The 22943-nt window shown below is 46.3% G+C and overlaps 1 protein-coding gene across 1 annotated transcript in view; it reads left to right on the forward strand.

Moving 5' to 3' along the window:
* LOC140198719 (insulin-like growth factor 2 mRNA-binding protein 2) overlaps positions 1–22943 on the forward strand; it is a 198764-nt gene that overhangs the window by 123239 nt on the left and 52582 nt on the right. Inside the window, exon 5 of the mRNA XM_072259735.1 lies at positions 20592–20655. Coding sequence (XP_072115836.1) covers positions 20592–20655 — 64 coding nt within the window. The remainder of the gene's footprint in view (positions 1–20591; positions 20656–22943) is intronic.

Raw genomic sequence — 22943 nt, forward strand, 5'->3', positions numbered from 1 at the left:
TACCCACAACGATTCCAAACACTGATACACTGCCAGAAACACACACAACGATTCCAAACACTGATACACTGCCGGAAACACACACAACAATTCCAAACCCTGACACACTGACACACTGCCGGAAACACACACAACAATTCCAAACCCTGACATACTGCCAGAAACACACACAATGATTCCATACAGTGATACACTGATACACTGCCGGAAACACACACAACAATTCCAAACCCTGACACACTGCCGGAAACACACAGAACAATTCCAAACACTGACACACTGCCGTAAACAGGCACAACGATTCCAAACCCTGATACACTGACACACTGCCGGAAGCACAGATAACGATTCCAAACCCTGACACACTGACACACTGCCGGAAACACATACAAGGATTCCATACTCTGATACACTGCCGGAAATACACACAATGATTCCATACACTGATACACTGCCGGAAATACACAACGATTCCAAACCCTGACACACTGCCAGAAACACAGACAACAATTCCAAGCCCTGATACACTGACACACTGCCGGAAACACAGACAATGATTCCAAACACTGATACACTGACATACTGCCGGAAACACACACAACAATTCCAAACCCTGACACACTGATATACTGCCGGAAAGACTCAACGATTCCAAAGCCTGATACACTGATACACTCCCGGCCACACACAGACAACAATTCCAAACACTGATACACCGCCGGAAACATAGACAACAATTCCATACACTGATACACTCCCGGCCACAGACAGACAACAATTCCAAACACTGACACAGTGATACACTGCCAGAAACACACACAACGATTCCAAACACTGACAGACTGATATACTCCCAGAAACACACACAACGATTCCAAACCCTGATTCACTGAAGTACTGCCGGAAACACACACAACGATTCCAAACACTGATACACTGCCGGAAATACCCACAACGATTCCAAACACTGATACACTGCCAGAAACACACACAACGATTCCAAACTCTGATACACTGCCGGAAACACACACAACAATTCCAAACCCTGACACACTGACACACTGCCGGAAACACACACAACAATTCCAAACCCTGACATACTGCCGGAAACACACACAATGATTCCATACAGTGATACACTGATACACTGCTGGAAACACACACAACAATTCCAAACCCTGACACACTGCCGGAAACAAACAGAACAATTCCAAACACTGACACACTGCCGTAAACAGGCACAACAATTCCAAACCCTGATACACTGACACACTGCCGGAAACACAGATAACGATTCCAAACACTGACACACTGCCGGAAACACACACAACGATTCCAAACACTGATACACTGCCGGAAACACACACAATGATTCCATACACCGATACACTGCCGGAAACACACACAATTCCAAACACTGACACACTGATACACTGCCGGAAACACACAACGATTCCAAAAACTGATACACTGCCGGAAACACATACAACGATTCCATACTCTGATACACTGCCGGAAATACACACAATGATTCCATACACTGATACACTGCCAGAAACACAGACAACAATTCCAAACACTGATACACTGACATACTGCCGGAAACACACACAACAATTCCAAACCCTGACACACTGCCGGAAACACACACAACAATTCCAAACCCTGACACACTGCCGGAAACACACACAACGATTCTAAACACTGATACACTGCCGGAAACACAGACAGCAATTCCAAACCTGATACACTGACACACTGCTGGAAACACAGACAACAATTCCAAACGCTGATACACTGACAGACTGCCGGAAACACACACAACAATTCCAAACCCTGACACACTGCCGGAAACACACACAACGATTCTAAACACTGATACACTGCCGGAAACACACACAATGATTCCATACAGTGATACACTGCCGGAAACACACACAACAATTCCAAACCCTGATACACTGCCGGAAACACACACAACAATTCCATACACTGATACACTGCCGGAAGCACAGACAACGATTCGAAACCCTGACACACTGATACACTGTTGGAAACACACACAACGATTCCAATCCCTGACACACTGACACACTGCCGGAAACACACACAAGGATTCCAAGCCCTGGTACACTGCCGGAAACACACACAACGATTCCAAGCACTGACACACTGATACACTGCCAGACACACACAACGATTCCAAACACTGACACACTGATACACTGCCGGATACAGACACAACGATTCCAAACACTGACACACTGATATACTGCCGGAAAGACACAACGATTCCAAAGCCTGATACACTCCCGGCCACACACAGACAACAATTCCATACACTGATACACTCCCGGCCACAGACAGACAACAATTACAAACACTGACACAGTGATACACTGCCAGAAACACACACAACGATTCCAAGCACTGACAGACTGATATACTCCCGGAAACACACACAACGATTCCAAACCCTGATTCACTGATGTACTGCCGGAAACACAACGATTCCAAACCCTGACACACTGACACACTGCCGGAAACACACACAACGATTCCAAACACTGACACACTGCCGGAAACACCCACAATGATTCCAAACCCTGACACACTGCCGGAAACACACACAACAATTCCAAACCCTGACACACTGCCGGAAACACACACAACGATTCTAAACACTGATACACTGCCGGAAACACAGACAGCAATTCCAAACCTGATACACTGACACACTGCTGGAAACACAGACAACGATTCCAAACGCTGATACACTGACATACTGCCGGAAACACACACAACAATTCCAAACCCTGACACACTGCCGGAAACACACACAACGATTCTAAACACTGATACACTGCCGGAAACACACACAATGATTCCATACAGTGATACACTGCCGGAAACACACACAACAATTCCAAACCCTGATACACTGCCGGAAACACACACAACAATTCCATACACTGATACACTGCCGGAAGCACAGACAACGATTCCAATCCCTGACACACTGACACACTGCCGGAAACACACACAAGGATTCCAAGCCCTGGTACACTGCCGGAAACACACACAACGATTCCAAGCACTGACACACTGATACACTGCCAGACACACACAACGATTCCAAACACTGACACACTGATACACTGCCGGATACAGACACAACGATTCCAAACACTGACACACTGATATACTGCCGGAAAGACACAACGATTCCAAAGCCTGATACACTCCCGGCCACACACAGACAACAATTCCATACACTGATACACTCCCGGCCACAGACAGACAACAATTACAAACACTGACACAGTGATACACTGCCAGAAACACACACAACGATTCCAAGCACTGACAGACTGATATACTCCCGGAAACACACACAACGATTCCAAACCCTGATTCACTGATGTACTGCCGGAAACACAACGATTCCAAACCCTGACACACTGACACACTGCCGGAAACACACACAACGATTCCAAACACTGACACACTGCCGGAAACACCCACAATGATTCCAAACACTGATACACTGCCGGAAACACACACAACGATTACAAACCCTGACACACTGCCGGAAACACACACAACAATTCCAAACCCTGACACACTGCCGGAAACACACACAACAATTCCAAACCCTGACACACTGCCGGAAACACACACAACGATTCCAAACACTGATACACTGCCGGAAACACACACAACAATTCCAAACCCTGATACACTGCCAGAAACACACACAACAATTCCATACACTGATACACTGCCGGAAGCACAGACAACGATTCCAAACCCTGACACACTGATACACTGTTGGAAACACACACAACGATTCCAAACCCTGACACACTGCCAGAAACACACACAACAATTGCAAACCCTGACACACTGATACACTTCCGGAAAGACACACGACGATTCCAAACACTAATACACTGCTGGAAACACACACAACGATTCCAAGCACTGACACACTGATACACTGCCAGACACACACAACGATTCCAAACACTGACACACTGATACACTGCCGGATACACACACAACGATTCCAAACACTGACACACTGATATACTGCCGGAAAGACACAACGATTCCAAAGCCTGATACACTGATACACTCCTGGCCACACACAGACAACAATTCCAAACACTGATACACCGCCGGAAGCACAGACAACAATTCCATACACTGATACACTCCCGGCCACAGACAGACAACAATTCCAAACACTGACACAGTGATACACTGCCAGAAACACACACAACGATTCCAAACACTGACAGACTGATATACTCCCGGAAACACACACAACGATTCCAAACCCTGATTCACTGACACACTGCCGGAAACACACACAATGATTTCAAACACTGATACACTGCCGGAAACACACACAACGATTCCAAACACTGATACACTGCCGGAAACACACACAACAATTCCAAACCCTGACACACTGCCGGAAACACAGACAATGATTCCAAACCTTGATTCACTGTTACACTGCCGGAAACACACACAACAATTCCAAACCCTGATACACTGACACACTGCCGGAAACACACACAACAGTTCCAAACCCTGACACACTGACAGAAACACAGACAACGATTCCAAACCCTGATACACTGATACACTGCCGAAAACACACACAACAATTCCAAACCCTGATAAACTGCCGGAAACACAGACAACAATTCCAAACCCTGACACACTGCCGGAAACACACACAATGATTCCATACAGTGATACACTGATACACTGCCGCAAACACACACAACAATTCCAAACCCTGACACACTGCCGGAAACACACAGAACAATTCCAAACACTGACACAGTGCCGTAAACAGGCACAATGATTCCAAACCCTGATACACTGACACACTGCCGGAAACACAGATAACGATTCCAAACCCTGACACACTGCCGGAAACACACACAACGATTCCAAACACTGATACACTGCCGGAAACACACACAATGATTCCATACACTGATACACTGCTGGAAACACACACAATGATTCCATACACCGATACACTGCCGGAAACACACAGCGATTCCAAGCCCTGACACACTGCCGGAAAAGCACACAACAATTCCAAACACTGATTCTCTGATACACTGCCGGAAACACACACAATGATTCCAAACAATGATACACTGCCGGAAACACACACAATGATTCCATACACTGATACACTGCTGGAAACACATACAACGATTCAATACTCTGATACACTGCCGGAAATACACACAATGATTCCATACACTGATACACTGCCGGAAATACACAACGATTCGAAACCCTGACACACTGCCAGAAACACAGACAACAATTCCAAGCCCTGGTACACTGATACACTGCCGGAAACACAGACAACAATTCCAAACCCTGATACACTGACACACTGCCGGAAACACAGGCAATGATTCCGAGCACTGATACACCTACATACTGCCGGAAGCACACACAATGATTCCAAACAATGATACACTGCCGGAAACACACACAACAATTCCAAACCCTGACACACTGCCGGAAACACACACAACGATTCTAAACACTGATACACTGCCAGAAACACACACAATGATTCCATACAGTGATACACTGCCGGGAACACACACAACAATTCCAAACCCTGATACACTGCTGAAAACAGACACAACAATTCCATACACTGATACACTGCCGGAAGCACAGACAACGATTCCAAACCCTGACACACTGATACACTTCCGGAAACACACACGACGATTCCAAACACTAATACACTGCTGGAAACACACACAACGATTCCAAGCACTGACACACTGATACACTGCCAGAAACACACACAACGATTCCAAACACTGACACACTGATCCACTGCCGGATACACACACAACGATTCCAAACACTGACACACTGATATACTGCCGGAAAGATACAACGAATCCAAAGCGTGATACACTGATACACTCCCGGCTACACACAGACAACAATTCCAAACCCTGATACACCGCTGGAAACACAGACAACAATTCCAAACACTGACACAGTGATACACTGCCGGAAACACACACAGCGATTCCAAACACTGACAGACTGATATACTCCCAGAAACACACACAACGAATCCAAACCCTGATTCACTGATATACTGCCGGAAACACACAACGATTCCAAACCCTGATACACTGATACACTCCCGGCCACACACAGACAACAATTCCAAACCCTGAAACACCGCCGGAAACACAGACAATTCCATACCCTGGTACACTGATACAGTCCCGGCCACACACAGACCATGATTCCATACACTGATACACTGCTGGAAGCACAGAACGATTCCAAACCCTGACACACTGATACACCGCCGGAAACACAGACAACAATTCCATACCCTGATACACTGATACAGACCCGGCCACACACAGGCAATGATTCCATACACTGATACAGTGCCGGAAGCACACACAACGATTCCAAACACTGATACACTGCCGGAAACACACACAACGATTCCAAACCCTGATACACTGCCGGAAACACACACAACGATTCCAAACCCTGATACACTGCCGGAAACACACACAACGATTCCAAACCCTGATACACTGCCGGAAACACACACAACGATTCCAAACCCTGATACACTGCCGGAAACACACACAATCATTCCAAACACTGATACACTGCTGGAAACACACACAACAATTCCAAACCCTGATTCACTGATACACTGCCGGAAACACACACAACGATTCCAAACACTGATACACTGCAGGAAACACACACAATGATTCCATACAGTGATACACTGATACACTGCTGGAAACACACACAACGATTCCAAACCCTGATACACTGACACACTGCCGGAAACACAGATAACGATTCCAAACCCTGACACACTGCCGGAAACACACACAACGATTCCAAACACTGATACACTGCCGGAAACACCCACAACAATTCCAAACACTGATACACTGCCGGAAACACACACAACGATTCCAAACACTGATACACTGCCGGAAACACACACAACAATTCCAAACCCTGACACACTGCCGGAAACACAGACAATGAATCCAAACCTTGATTCACTGATACACTGCCGGAAACACAACAATTCCAAACCCTGATACACTGCCGGAAACACACACAACGATTCCAAACACTGATACACTGCCGGAAACACACACAACAATTCCAAACCCTGACATACTGCCGGAAACACAGACATTGATTCCAAACCTTGATTCACTGATACACTGCCGGAAACACACACAACAATTCCAAACCCTGATACACTGACACACTGCCGGAAACACACACAACAGTTCCAAACCCTGACACACAGACAGAAACACAGACAACGATTCCAAACCCTGATACACTGCCGGAAACACACACAACAATTCCAAACCCTGAAAACACTGACACACTGCCGGAAACACAGACAACGATTCCAAACCGTGATACACTGATGCACTGCCGGAAACACACACAACAATTCCAAACCCTAACAAACTGCCGGAAACACACACAACAATTCCAAACCCTGACACACTGCCGGAAACACACATAATGATTCCATACAGTGATACACTGATACACTGCTGGAAACACACACAACAATTCCAAACCCTGACACATTGACACACTGCCGGAAACACACTGAACAATTCTAAACACTGACACACTGCTGTAAACAGGCACAACGATTCCAAACCCTGATACACTGACACACTGCCGGAAACACAGATAACGATTCCAAACCCTGACACACTGACACACTGCCGGAAACACACACAACGATTCCAAACACTGATACACTGCCGGAAACACACACAATGATTCCGTACACTGATACACTGATACACTGCCGGAAATACACACAACAATTCCAAACACTGATGCACTGCCGGAAACACATACAACGATTCCATACTCTGATACACTGCCGGAAATACACACAATGATTCCATACACTGATACACTGCCGGAAATGCACAACGATTCCAAACGCTGAAAACACTGACATACTGCCAGAAACACAGACAACAATTCCAAGCCCTGGTACACTGATACACTGCCGGAAACACAGACATCAGTTCCAAACCCTGATACACTGACACACTGCCGGAAACACAGACAACGATTCCGAACACTGATACACTGACACACTGCCGGAAGCACACACAACGATTCCAAACACTGATACACTGCCGGAAACACACACAACAATTCCAACCACTGACACACTGCCGGAAACACACACAACGATTCTAAACACTGATACACTGCCGGAAACACACACAACAATTCCAAACCTGATACACTGCCGGAAACACACACAATGATTCCATACAGTGATGTACTGCCGGAAACACACACAACAATTCCAAACCCTGATACACTGCCGGAAACACACACAACAATTCCATACACTGATACACTTCCGGAAGCACAGACAACGATTCCAAACCCTGACACACTGATACACTGTTGGAAACACACACAACGATTCCAAACCCTGACACACTGACACACTGCCGGAAACACACACAACGATTCCAAACCTTGACACACTGACACACTGCCGGAAACACACACAAGGATTCCAAGCCCTGGTACACTGCCAGAAACACACTCAACAATTGCAAACCCTGACACACTGACACACTGCCGGAAACACACACAAGGATTCCAAGCACTGACACACTGATACACTGCCAAGACACACACAACGATTCCAAACACTGATACACTGCCGGATACACACACAACGATTCCAAACACTGACACACTGATATACTGCCGGAAAGACACAACGAATCCAAAGCCTGATACACTGATACACTCCCGGCCACACACAGACAACAATTCCAAACACTGATACACCGCCGGAAACACAGACAACAATTCCATACACTGATACACTCCCGGCCACAGACAGACAACAATTCCAAACACTGACACAGTGATACACTGCCAGAAACACACACAACGATTCCAAACACTGACAGACTGATATACTCCCAGAAACACACACAACGATTCCAAACCCTGATACACTGATACACTCCCGGCCACACACAGACCATGATTCCATACACTGATACACTGCTGGAAGCACAGAACGATTCCAAACCCTGACACACTGATACACCGCCGGAAACACAGACAACAATTCCATACCCTGATACACTGATACAGACCCGGCCACACACAGACAATGATTCCATACACTGATACACTGCCGGAAGCACACACAACGATTCCAAACACTGATACACTGCCGGAAACACACACAACAATTCCAAACCCTGATACACTGCCGTAAACACAGACAACGATTCCAAACACTGATATACTGCCGGAAACACACACAACGATTCCAAACCCTGATACACTGCTGGAAACACACACAACGATTCCAAACCCTGATACACTGCCAGAAACACACACAACGATTCCATACAGTGATACACTGCCGGAAAAACACACAACAATTCCAAACCCTGATACACTGCCGGAAACACACACAACGATTCCAAACCCTGATACACTGCCAGAAACACACACAACGATTCCAAACACTGATACACTGCTGGAAACACACACAACGATTCCAAACCTTGATACACTGCCGGAAACGCACACAACGATTCCAAACCCTGACACACTGATACATTGCCGGAAACACACACAACAATTCCAAACCCTGACACATTGACACACTGCCGAAAACAAAGACAACAGTTCCAAACCCTGATACACTGCCGGAAACACACACAACGATTCCAAACCCTGATCCACTGCCAGAAACATACACAACGATTCCATACAGTGATACACTGCCGGAAACACAGATAACGATTCCAAACCCTGAATCACTGATACACTGCCGGAAACACACACAACGATTCCAAACCCTGACTCACTGCCGGAAACAATCACAGCAATTCCAAACCCTGGTACACTGCCGGAAACACACACAACAATTCCATAAACTGACTCACTGCCGGAAACACGCACAACGATTCCAAACACTGATACACTGCCGGAAACACACACAATGATTCCATACACTGATACACTGCCGGAAACACACACAAGGATTCCAAACCCTGGTACACTGCCGGAAACACACACAACAATTGCAAACCCTGACACACTGATACACTTCCGGAAACACACACGATGATTCCAAACACTAATACACTGCTGGAAACACACACAACGATTCCAAGCACTGACACACTGATACACTGCCAGAAACACACACAACGATTCCAAACACTGACACACTGATCCACTGCCGGATACACACACAACGATTCCAAACACTGACACACTGATATACTGCCGGAAAGATACAACGAATCCAAAGCGTGATACACTGATACACTCCCGGCTACACACAGACAACAATTCCAAACCCTGATACACCGCCGGAAACACAGACAACAATTCCATACACTGATTCACTCCCGGCCACAGACAGACAACAATTCCAAACACTGACACACTGATACACTGCCGGAAGCACACGCAACGATTCCAAACACTGACACACTGATATACTGCAGGAAACACACACAACGATTCCAAACACTGACACACTGATATACTCCCGGAAACACACACAACGATTCCAAACCCTGATTCACTGATATACTGCCGGAAACACACAATGATTCCAAACCCTGATACACTGATACACTCCCGGCCACAGACAGACAACAATTCCAAACCCTGATACACCGCCGGAAACACAGACAACAATTCCATACTCTGATACACTGATACAGTCCCGGCCACACACAGACAATGATTCCGTACACTGATGCACTGCTGGAAGCACAGAACGATTCCAAATACTGACACACTGATACACTGCCGGAAACACACACAACGATTCCAAACCTTGATACACTGATACATTCCCGGCCACACACAGACAACAATTCCAAACACTGACACACTGATACACTGCCGGAAACACACGCAACGATTCCAAACACTGACACACTGATACACTGCTGGAAACACACACAACGATTCCAAATACTGACACACTGATACACTGCCGGAAAAACACACAACGATTCCAAACCCTGATTCACTGATACACTCACGGCCACACACAGACAACAATTCCATATCCTGATACACTGATACAGTCCCGGCCACACACAGACAATGATTCCATACACTGATACACTGCCGGAAGCACACACAACGATTCCAAACACTGATACACTGCCAGAAACACACACAACGATTCCAAACCCTGATACACTGCCGGAAACACAGACAACGATTCCAAACACTGATGCACTGCCGGAAACACACACAACAATTCCAAACCCTGATACACTGCTGGAAACACACACAACGATTCCAAACCCTGATACACTGCCAGAAACACACACAACGATTCCAAACACTGATACACTGCTGGAAACACACACATCGATTCCAAACACTGATACACTGCTGGAAACACACACAACAATTCCAAACCCTGACACATTGACACACTGCCGAAAGCACAGACAACAATTCCAAACCCTGATACACTGCCGTAAACGGAGACAACGATTCCAAACACTGATACACTGCCGGAAACACACACAACGATTCCAAACCCTGACTCACTGCCGGAAACAAACACAGCAATTCCAAACCCTGGTACACTGCCGGAAACACACACAACAATTCCATAAACTGACTCACTGCCGGAAACACGCACAACGATTCCAAACACTGATACACTGCCGGAAACACACACAATGATTCCATACACTGATACACTGCCGGAAACACACACAAGGATTCCAAACCCTGGTACACTGCCGGAAACACACACAACAATTGCAAACCCTGACACACTGATACACTTCCGGAAACACACACGACGATTCCAAACACTAATACACTGCTGGAAACACACACAACGATTCCAAGCACTGACACACTGATACACTGCCGGATACACACACAACGATTCCAAACACTGACACACTGATATACTGCCAGAAAGATACAACGAATCCAAAGCGTGATACACTGATACACTCCCGGCCACACACAGACAACAATTCCAAACCCTGATACACCGCCGGAAACACAGACAACAATTCCATACACTGATTCACTCCCGGCCACAGACAGACAACAATTCCAAACACTGACACACTGATACACTGCCGGAAGCACACGCAACGATTCCAAACACTGACACACTGATATACTGCAGGAAACACACACAACGATTCCAAACACTGACACACTGATATACTCCCGGAAACACACACAACGATTCCAAACCCTGATTCACTGATATACTGCCGGAAACACACAATGATTCCAAACCCTGATACACTGATACACTCCCGGCCACACACAGACAACAATTCCAAACCCTGATACACCGCTTGAAACACAGACAACAATTCCATACTCTGATACACTGATACAGTCCCGGCCACACACAGACAATGATTCCGTACACTGATGCACTGCTGGAAGCACAGAACGATTCCAAATACTGACACACTGATACACTGCCGGAAACACACACAACGATTCCAAACCTTGATACACTGATACATTCCCGGCCACACACAGACAACAATTCCAAACACTGACACACTGATACACTGCCGGAAACACACGCAACGATTCCAAACACTGACACACTGATACACTGCCGGAAAAACACACAACGATTCCAAACCCTGATTCACTGATACACTCACGGCCACACACAGACAACAATTCCATATCCTGATACACTGATACAGTCCCGGCCACACACAGACAATGATTCCATACACTGATACACTGCCGGAAGCACACACAACGATTCCAAACACTGATACACTGCCGGAAACACACACAACGATTCCAAACCCTGATACACTGCCGGAAACACAGACAACGATTCCAAACACTGATGCACTGCCGGAAACACACACAACAATTCCAAACCCTGATACACTGCTGGAAACACACACAACGATTCCAAACCCTGATACACTGCCAGAAACACACACAACGATTCCAAACACTGATACACTGCTGGAAACACACACATCAATTCCAAACACTGATACACTGCTGGGAACACACACAACAATTCCAAACCCTGACACATTGACACACTGCCGAAAGCACAGACAACAATTCCAAACCCTGATACACTGCCGTAAACGGAGACAACGATTCCAAACACTGATACACTGCCGGAAACACACACAACGATTCCAAACCCTGATACACTGCCAGAAACACACACAACGATTCCATACAGTGATACACTGCCGGAAACACAGATAACGATTCCAAACCCTGATTCACTGATACACTGCCGGAAACACACACAACGATTCCAAACCCTGATTCACTGCCGGAAACAAACACAACAATTCCAAACACTGATACACTGCCGGAAACACAGACAACGATTCCAAACCCTGATAGACTGCCGGAAACACACGCAACAATTCCAAACCCTGACACACTGCCGGAAACACACACAACAATTCCAAACCCTGATACACTGATACACTGCCGGAAACACACACAACAATTCCAAACACTGACACACTGCCGGAAACACAGACAACGATTCCAAACACCGATTGACTGCCGGAAACACACACAACAATTCCAAACCCTGATACACTGATACACTGCCGGAAACACATAACGATTCCAAACCCTGATACACTGATACACTGCCGGAAACACACACAACAATTCCAAACTCTGACACGCTGACACACTTCCAGAAGCACACACAACAATTCCAAACCCTGATACACTGCCGGAAACACACAACAATTCCAAACCCTGACACACTGACACGCTGCCGGAAACACACACAACAATTCCAAACACTGATACACTGCCGGAAACACACACAATGATTCCATACACTGATACACTGCCGGAAACACACACAACAATTCCAAACACTGACACACTGATACACTGCCGGAAACACACACAATGATTCCATACACTGACACACTGCCGGAAACAGAGATAACAATTCCAAACCCTGATACACTGATACACTGCCAGAAACACACACAATGAATCCAAACCCTGACACTCTGACACACTGCCGGAAACACATACAACGATTCCATACACTTATACACTGCCGGAAATACACACAATGATCCATACACTGATACACTGCCAGAAATACACAACGATTCCAAACCCTGACGCACTGCCGGAAACACAGACAGCAATTCCAAACCCTGGTACACTGATACACTGCCGGAAACACAGGCAACAATTCCAAACCCTGATACACTGACACACTGCCGGAAACACAGACGATTCCAAACACTGATACACTGACACACTGCCGGAAGCACACACAACGATTCCAAACACTGATACACTGCCGGAAACACACACAACAATTCCAAACCCTGACACACTGCCGGAAACACACACAACAATTCCAAACCCTGATACACTGCCGGAAACACACACAACAATTCCAAACACTGATACACTGCCGGAAACACAGACAACAATTCCAAACCCTGACACACTGATACATTGCTGGAAACACACACAACGATTCCAAACCCTGACACACTGACACACTGCCGGAAACACACACAAGGATTCCAAACGCTGGTACACTGCCGGAAACACACACAACAATTCCAAACACTGATACACTGCGGGAAACACACACAACGATTCCAAACACTGACACACTGCCGGAACACACACAACAATTCCAAACACTGACACACTGATACACTGCCGGAAACACAGACAATGATTCCAAACCCTGACACACTGATACACTGCCGGAAACACAGACCATGATTCCAAACCCTGATACACTGACACACTGCCAGAAACACAACGATTCCAAACCCTGACGCACTACCGGAAACACAGACAACGGTTCCAAACACTGATATACTGCTGGAAACAGACACAACAATTGCAAACCCTGACACACTGATACACTGCCGGAAACACACACAACGATTCCAAACCCTGACACACTGATACACTGCCGGAAACACACACAACGATTCCATACACTGATACACTGCCGGAAACACACACAATGATTCCAAACCCTGCGGTCATTGTCTACAGTGGCACGTAACACATAGGAGTAGAATTTAGGCCATTTGGCCTTTTGAGTCTATTCCACCATGACTGATTTGTTATTCCTCTTAACCCCATTCTTCTGTCTTCACTCCTTAACTTTGATGCCTTTACTAATCAAGAGCCTATAATCTCCACTTTAAATACACCCAATCACACAGCCAACCTCCACAGCTGCCTGTAGCAATGAATTCCACAGATTCATCTCCCTCTGGCTAAAACAAATTCCTCTTCATCTCGGTTCTCAAGGGACATCCCTTGAGCTGGGGAGTTGCTGGGGGGGGGGGTCTTCAGGGTTCTAACATTTAACTGTCGTCCATTCTTTGAGGCACTCCTCTGATTTCATGGATGGTTGTGAAGAAAAAGCATTTCAGGATGTATATTGTTATACATTGCTCTGACATTAAATGTACCTTTCAAACCTTTGTATTCTGAGGCAGTGCCCTCTGGTCCTAGACTTCCTCCGCCCCCGCCCCATCCCACTATTGAAAACATCCTCTTCATGTCCACTCTAACCAGGCCTTTCAATATTTGATGAGTTTAAATGAAATTCCTCCCCCATTCTTCTAAAGCCCAGCAAGTAGAAGCCCAAAGTTATCGAGCACTCCTCATATGTTCCCACCCTTGGAGTGTCACTCCCTGTGCTTCAATGACTCCTCTATCCTCAGCTTGGGGAGCATTGTGTTCTCATAGTCACTCTGACTATCCCCCGGAAAGAGGGCTTGCAAAGCACCGTGGAAGAAGTGCAGACTCTTTGTAGATGTGTTGAGTCTTGAATGTAGAACGCACTCTGCAGAGCGCTGGCATGCAGTGCTCCTCAGATCAATCTGCAGCCTCTGGTAAGGTGGATTTAGAAAGCTGTTTTTCAAAGTTCAGAGTAAATCTACTATTGACTATGTACATCATATACAACCTTGAGATTCATCTTTTTGCAGGCACGCACAAAACAAAGAAACACAGTAGAATGCCCGAAAAACCACTCACAACAAAGACTGACAATGTGCAAAACAGGACAGACCATGAGACAGAAGTAATGAACACAAACTGCAGATTTCAATATTGGAATTGGGTTGCATGTCACATGTACTATGGTACAGTGTAAAACTTGTTTTGCATACCACCTATGCAGGTCAATTCATTACAACAGTGCAATGGGATTGTACATGGGGAAAACAGCAGAACGCAGAATAAAATGTATGGTTCCAGAGAATGTGCAGTGCAGGCAAATAAGATGCCAGGGCCATGACAAGGTGAATTGTGGTCAAGGGTCCATCTGTTTTCACTAGGGGATCGTTCAGTAGTCTTTTAACAAAGGGATATTGCTGATCTGGAGCGTGGTGGTACGTGCTTTCGGACTTTTGTATCTTGTCCCTGATGGGAAGACGGGGTAGGAGAAGCAAGAATGTCCAAAGTGGGAGGGGTCTTTGACTATGTTTGCTGCTTTACTGAAGGAGATGTTGAAGGAGCCTCTTGCAATGAGCTTTAGGCCAATGTATCTCCACGCTTTCACCTCGCTGTGAGCCACAGGCAGGGGAGGTTTGGGTCTGAGGCAACAGCAGGGCTGGCAAACTCGGTGCCATCCTGCGACAGGGGAGGGGACCTTGCTGTTTGCTCTGCCCATAGAGTGGTTCTGCTTGCTCTTCTCCCCCCCCCCCCCCCCCCACAGTGCACTCCGTGGCCTACTCCTTCCCCCGGTGAGGGTGGTCTCTGGGGCTCTGGGCTCCAACCTGTGCCTAGCCATTGGGCAAAAGCTGAGTGGACAATTGGTCTGTAGTTGGACTCATGAGAGGAGAAGGTGCTATGGTAGATCATCGGGGCAGAGGCTGTGTTAGCACCATAAGGCACGGGAATTAGGCCATTCGTCCCATCGAGTCTGCTCCACCATTCCATCATGGCTGATTTATTATCCCCCCTCAACCCAGTTCTCCAGCCTTCTCCCCGTAACCTTTCATCCCTTACTGATCAAGAACCCATCAACCTCTGCTTTAAATATACTCAGTGAATTGGCCTCCACAGCCTTTTGTGGTAATGAGTTCCATAGTTTCAGCAGCCTCTGGCCACAGAAATTCTTCCTTTTCTGTTCCAGATGGACATCTCTTTATTCTGACTCCCCCACTATAGGAAACAACCTCTCCATGTCCACTCTCTCTAGGCCTTTCAATATTTGATAGGTTTCAATGAAATCCCCTCCTCTTTCTTCTAAACTCCAGTAAGTACATGCCCAAAGCCATCAAGTCCTGCTCATACATTAACCCTTTCATTCCTGTGATCTTCCCATGAACTCTGGTGATTACTATGCCTCTGCTTCCCTCAGCCCCGGAGGGGATCACTGCTGACACTGCAGCCTCAGCACTTCTGTGTGAGGAGCTCCTGTGCATCTTGAGAGAGAGAGAGAAACAGACAGAAGCAGCTGCACTTTGTAGTCCACGTGCTGAGCTCGAGACATGGCCCATGGCATTTCACAGACGCCGGTAATGGTGCCCTGAAATTGCCATGGTGAGAGTGACAAAGTAGTCTCTCCCAGTGTCACTGGAAGACGAATATCGGGCTCAATATCAGGTGTGCCAGAGGAGATCTTCACATGCTTTAGGGCAGGGGAGGACACAGCCCTGCTCTGTCACCTGTGGTAAAGAGAGGTGAATGTCTCATTTGAACACAGGCAACATTCCCTCCATAAACACGAGGTTTTGCAGATGCTGGAAATCCAGAAGAGAACACACAGAAAAATACTGGAGGAACTCAGTAAGTCAGACTATTCAGACTCTCCACTCAGTTTTAGAAAGATGTGCTTTAAAATCCAACGTTCTTTCTACCAGAGAAACTTCCAAAGCTCTGCAGAATCATACAAGTGTAACCACTAGGGGGCATTCTAAACATTGCATATACATACTGTGACCTCTATGGGGCATACTAAACAATTGCATATACATACTGTGACCTCTATGGTGTATAATAAACAATTGCATATACATACTGTGACCTCTAGGGTGCATAATAAACAATTGCATATACATACTGTGACCACTAGGGGGCATACTAAACAATTACATATACATATGGTGACCACCAGGGAATATACTAAACAGTTACATGTACTCTATACAAGTACAAGCAGGCAATTAATTGTTGAGCTCCAAATGAAATAATAATTACACAGGAAGATGATGACAATTTAAACAGTCTAATCCAATGTCAGTTACAACTCGTCAAGTCTAGGGAAAATACAAACATTTTATTAAAATAAAACTTGGAAACAAAAAATGCAATCAAAATTTCCCAGCTCAGCCATGTTGGCTGTGGTCACCCGTCCAACTGGCTCAGTGAGAATGCCCGACACTCCGTGTCCGGTGAGAGTGGGTTGCGTACAATGAGAGTGGAATATGTAATGATCTGTTTCAGGGATTATTTTTATATTAGAAATAAACTTTATTTATGAAAAATATGTCTAAGGAACAACTGAACACTACAGGCTCGTTCAGAGCCACGTATCATTCTTGCAGGTCAAATCAGTGGGGAGGAGCATTTGATGGTTCTGGCCCTGGAGTAGCTTTGGTTTAGAACAGGGGTCCCCAACCTTTTTCGCACTGCCGACCGATTTCATATTGTCAATATTCTTGCGGACCGGCTGACCGGGGGGGGGGGGGGGGGGGGGGGCCGAGTTAAGGGTTGTCAACGGACAAGAGTAGCAGTCAAATACGCTGGGTTTCCCCAAGAAAGACTACAATGACCATGAAGCCTTGTGTGGGCACCAGTGCACATGCGTAACTTGCGGTTGCATGTGCGATTTTTTTCTACAAATCGTTTTTGGCGATTCTGTTCGGGGGGGGTGTTAATCACGACCGGAATATAGATAATTAGCTAATACACTCAATTTCATTTCTAAAAGGGTTTATCTAATGAATTTAATATTAAACACACAGCGCATATTTTCCTCGCATGAATATAGTGATACGTCAATTATCAAGGGAGGACAGGGGAGCTTGAAGTAAGTGTTGAACGAACTTCCAGTAGAAGTGGTAGAGGCAGGTTCGATATTATCATTTAAAGAAAAATTGGATAGGTATATGGACAGGAAAGGAATGGAGGGTTATGAGCTGAGTGCAGGTCAGTGGAACTAGGTGAGAGTAGCATTCAGCACGGAATAGAAGGGCAGAGATGGCCTGTTTCTGTGCTGTAATTGTTATATAAGTCAATAGCATCATAACATTTTAAGTATCGTTTGGATATTAAACACGCAGCACATATTTTCCCCGTATGCACATATAAAGTCATTGTAACGCACCAATATCGCTGAATCAGTGGGAGCCCTGGGCTTGTTTCCCTGCAGCAAGACGGTGCCATCGAGGGGCAATGGGAGACAGCGATACTCGAAGGAGGTTCCTTATGTCCAGTCTATTCCGCAATTTAGTTTTCGTTGCATTCATTGCAGAGATATGTTGGAAATGGAAGCAACGTTTTCAATGCTTTCGTGACTATCTCGGGATATTTAGCCTTGACTTTGATCCATAATGCCGGCAGAGATGTTATGTCAAACATACGGTTCAGCCCGCCGTCACTTGCAAGCTCGGGGAGTTGATCTTCTTCCCGCACTGACATGGATGATGCGCGGGCAATGACCTCGCATGCGTAATGGCTCAACAGTGGGTGTGACAGGGAATGAGGAAAGGCGCAGCTGACTCATATCGCCAAATCATATCGTTTCCTCGCGGCCCGGTAGCACATGCTCTGCGGCCCGGTGGTTGGGGACCACTGGTTTAGAAGAATGAAAGGGAGGAGGGATCTCATTTAAACCTACCAAATATTGAAAGGCCTAGATACAGTGGAGATGGAGAGGATGTTTCCTATAGTAGTGGAGTCAAGGACTGGAGGGTACAGCCTCAGACAACAAGGACATCCCCTTAGAACAGATGGTGAGGAATTTCTTTAGTCAGAAGGTGGTGAATTTGTGGAATTCATCGCGACAAGCTTCTCTGTAGGCCTAGTCGTTGGGTGTGTTTAAAGCAAAGACTGATAGGTTTTTGATTAGTAAGGGGGTTATAATGAGGTTATAACCTCATTATAACCTCAACATTATAATGAGGTTGAGAGGGATAACAAATGGTGGAGCACACTCGAGGGGCCAAATGGCATAATTCTGCTTCTATGTCCTATGGCCTTGTTTCAGGGAAAGTGTCCTGAGTGATATGAGGACACCACAGGATCCTATTCTCACTTGATATCCATAGAGAATGACCAAATGCTGATTTTCTCTCTCCTCCACCCCCGCCCCCCGGTGTGTGAGACCCATGTAAGGGAGTGGGTCAGTGCCTGTTTGTGCTGGGAACTGAGGTCATGGGTTTAGTGCATGGGGGAGTGGGTGTGCGCTGCGCAGTTTGTGTGCTGACTCATTCTTCCCCCTCTCTCAGTTAACACAGACAGTGAGACAGCAGTTGTGAATGTGACTTACGAAACAAAGGAGCATGCAAAGACGTAAGTGATGACGGGGGCTCCGTGCCTTTTGAAAATCTTGGTGCCGTCAATGAATTAATTCTTCACGCTGGTGCCAGGCAACTGCCCAGTAATGCCATCGCATGTGGTAGGTTGCTTCTGCTGTCTTGTGCTGTTATCAACTCAAATTAGCGCTCAGTCCACCGCAGTACAGGCGGATGATTGCCAGTTTCCTACAGTGACAGTCACGTCCCACCAATACAGTACCCCAGTGCCACACAGACAAAATGCTGGAAGAACTCAGCAGGTCAGGCAGCATCTGTGGAAGTGAATGAACAGTTGACCCTTCATCAGGTTTGAGAAGGAAGGGGAAAGGCGCCAGAATAAAACGTCTGTCGCTGTGTAACAGTGGGGAGAGGGGAAGGGAGAACTAGCTAGAAGGTCACAAACAACAGAAAATCTGCAGATGCTGAAAATCCAAGCAAAGCACACACAAAATACTGGAGAAACTCAACAGGCCAGGCGGCATCTACGGAAAAAAGTACAGTCAGCGTTTCCGTCCGAGACCCTTTGGCTAGTTAGAAGCCAGGTGGGTGGGAAAAGTAAAGGGCCAGAGAGGAAGGAATCTAATGCTAAGGATTACAGTGACAGACCCATTCCCACATGTACTGTACCCCACTGTTACATAGTGACAAACCCATCCTCAGTGGTACTGTACCCCAGTGTTTACCAGTGATACTGTACCCCAGTGTAATACAGTGACAGACACATCCCCATTAGTAGTGTGCCCAAGATCCGTCCCCACCAGTTCTGCACCCACTGTTACAGTGAAAGACCTGTCCTCAACAGTACTGTACCTCAGTTTTATACAGACCTGTCTCCAGTAGGACTGTGTGAAGAGGCAACTGATGGTGGTTTGATCTCTCTGTGGGTGTGTGGGATGAATGTTTCAGCACAGAGACAGGCCCGTCCCCACCAGTTCTGCACCCCAGTGTTGCACGGTGAAAGGCCTGCCTCCGGGCTGGCATTGTCACGCTGATAGCATGTGGAAGGCATGGTGCCAGGGCCCGAGCAAACAGAGGTGCTATCAAGGTGTCGTTTAGTCCTGGGTCCCAAATATGCCCAAATATTGGGTATGTTTCAAGCATGGTTGATAGGTTCTTGAGTAGGAAGGCTGTCAAAGGTTACAGGGAAACGGCAGGAGAATGGGTTGGGAGGGATAATAAATGATCGAATGGCAGAACAGACTCAATGGGCTAAATGGCATAATTCTGCTCCTAGAGTACGGTGCAAAGTCTTAGCACCCTAGATTTCTTGTGTTAGTTTTGTTTTAGACATGAATTTCCTTTGTCCTTTGCATTAGTGTGTCAGAAGAAAAAGGCAAATAGATTTGCAAACATTTCCCAAAAAAATGAGATGTTACACAGGAGTTTTTGTATTTTGTTACAGAAAGTAACACATTAAGTAATAGACCACTTTCCAAACAAAACCTTGATTAGTATGCCATGATTAAACAAGGATGACAGACAGATGCTAGTGATCAATGACATAATCAGTTGAATGAACTAAACTGATCAACTGAAACAGGTGTAGAAGGAATCAAACTGGGTGAAGGACAACCAAACTAAAAGGTGAGGGTGTGGCCGATGTGACAGATTAACCTTCAAGTCACTGATTCCAGCACCGTGGCAAGAGTGAGCATAGCAACAAGACACAAGGTGGTCATTCTGCATCAGCAAGGTCTCTCCTGAGCAGAAATTTTGCAACAGGCAGTTTCAAGATGCGCTGACCAAGTTCTTCTGAAGAAGCACAAGGAAATGGGCAAGGTTGAGGATCAGAAATGCAGCAGTCAACAGCAAAAACGGAGTGCAGCAAACAAGAGATATGTACAACTGATGTCCCTTCTAAATTGGAAGAAATTCAGTTAGCTCTGAACTCTCCGAAACCACTGGAACCCAAGTACACCCTCTCGAGTCTGGAGAAGTCTTGTCAGAGATGGCCTTCATGGAAGAGTTGCTGCCGAAAAGCCATTCCTCTGAAGTGGAAACAAAGCCGAGAGACTCACCTACACACAAAAACACGAGAACGGGGATGCTGGACAATGGCAGCAAGTGCTCTGGACTGAGGAGTTGAAAGTTGAAATTTTTGGCTCAACCAGGAGGTGGTTTGTCTGTGGAAGAGCTGGAGAGCACTACATGGATGACTGTATGCAGTCAACAGTGAAGCACAGCGAAGGTTCCCTGCAGGTTCGGGGCTGCAATTCTGCAAATAGATTTGGTGATCTGGTCAGAATTTTGGAAGCCTCAATGCTGACAAGTACAAGCAGATTC

The sequence above is a fragment of the Mobula birostris genome, chromosome 6, assembly GCF_030028105.1.
Source record: "Mobula birostris isolate sMobBir1 chromosome 6, sMobBir1.hap1, whole genome shotgun sequence".
Classification (NCBI taxonomy): Eukaryota; Metazoa; Chordata; class Chondrichthyes; order Myliobatiformes; family Myliobatidae; genus Mobula; species Mobula birostris.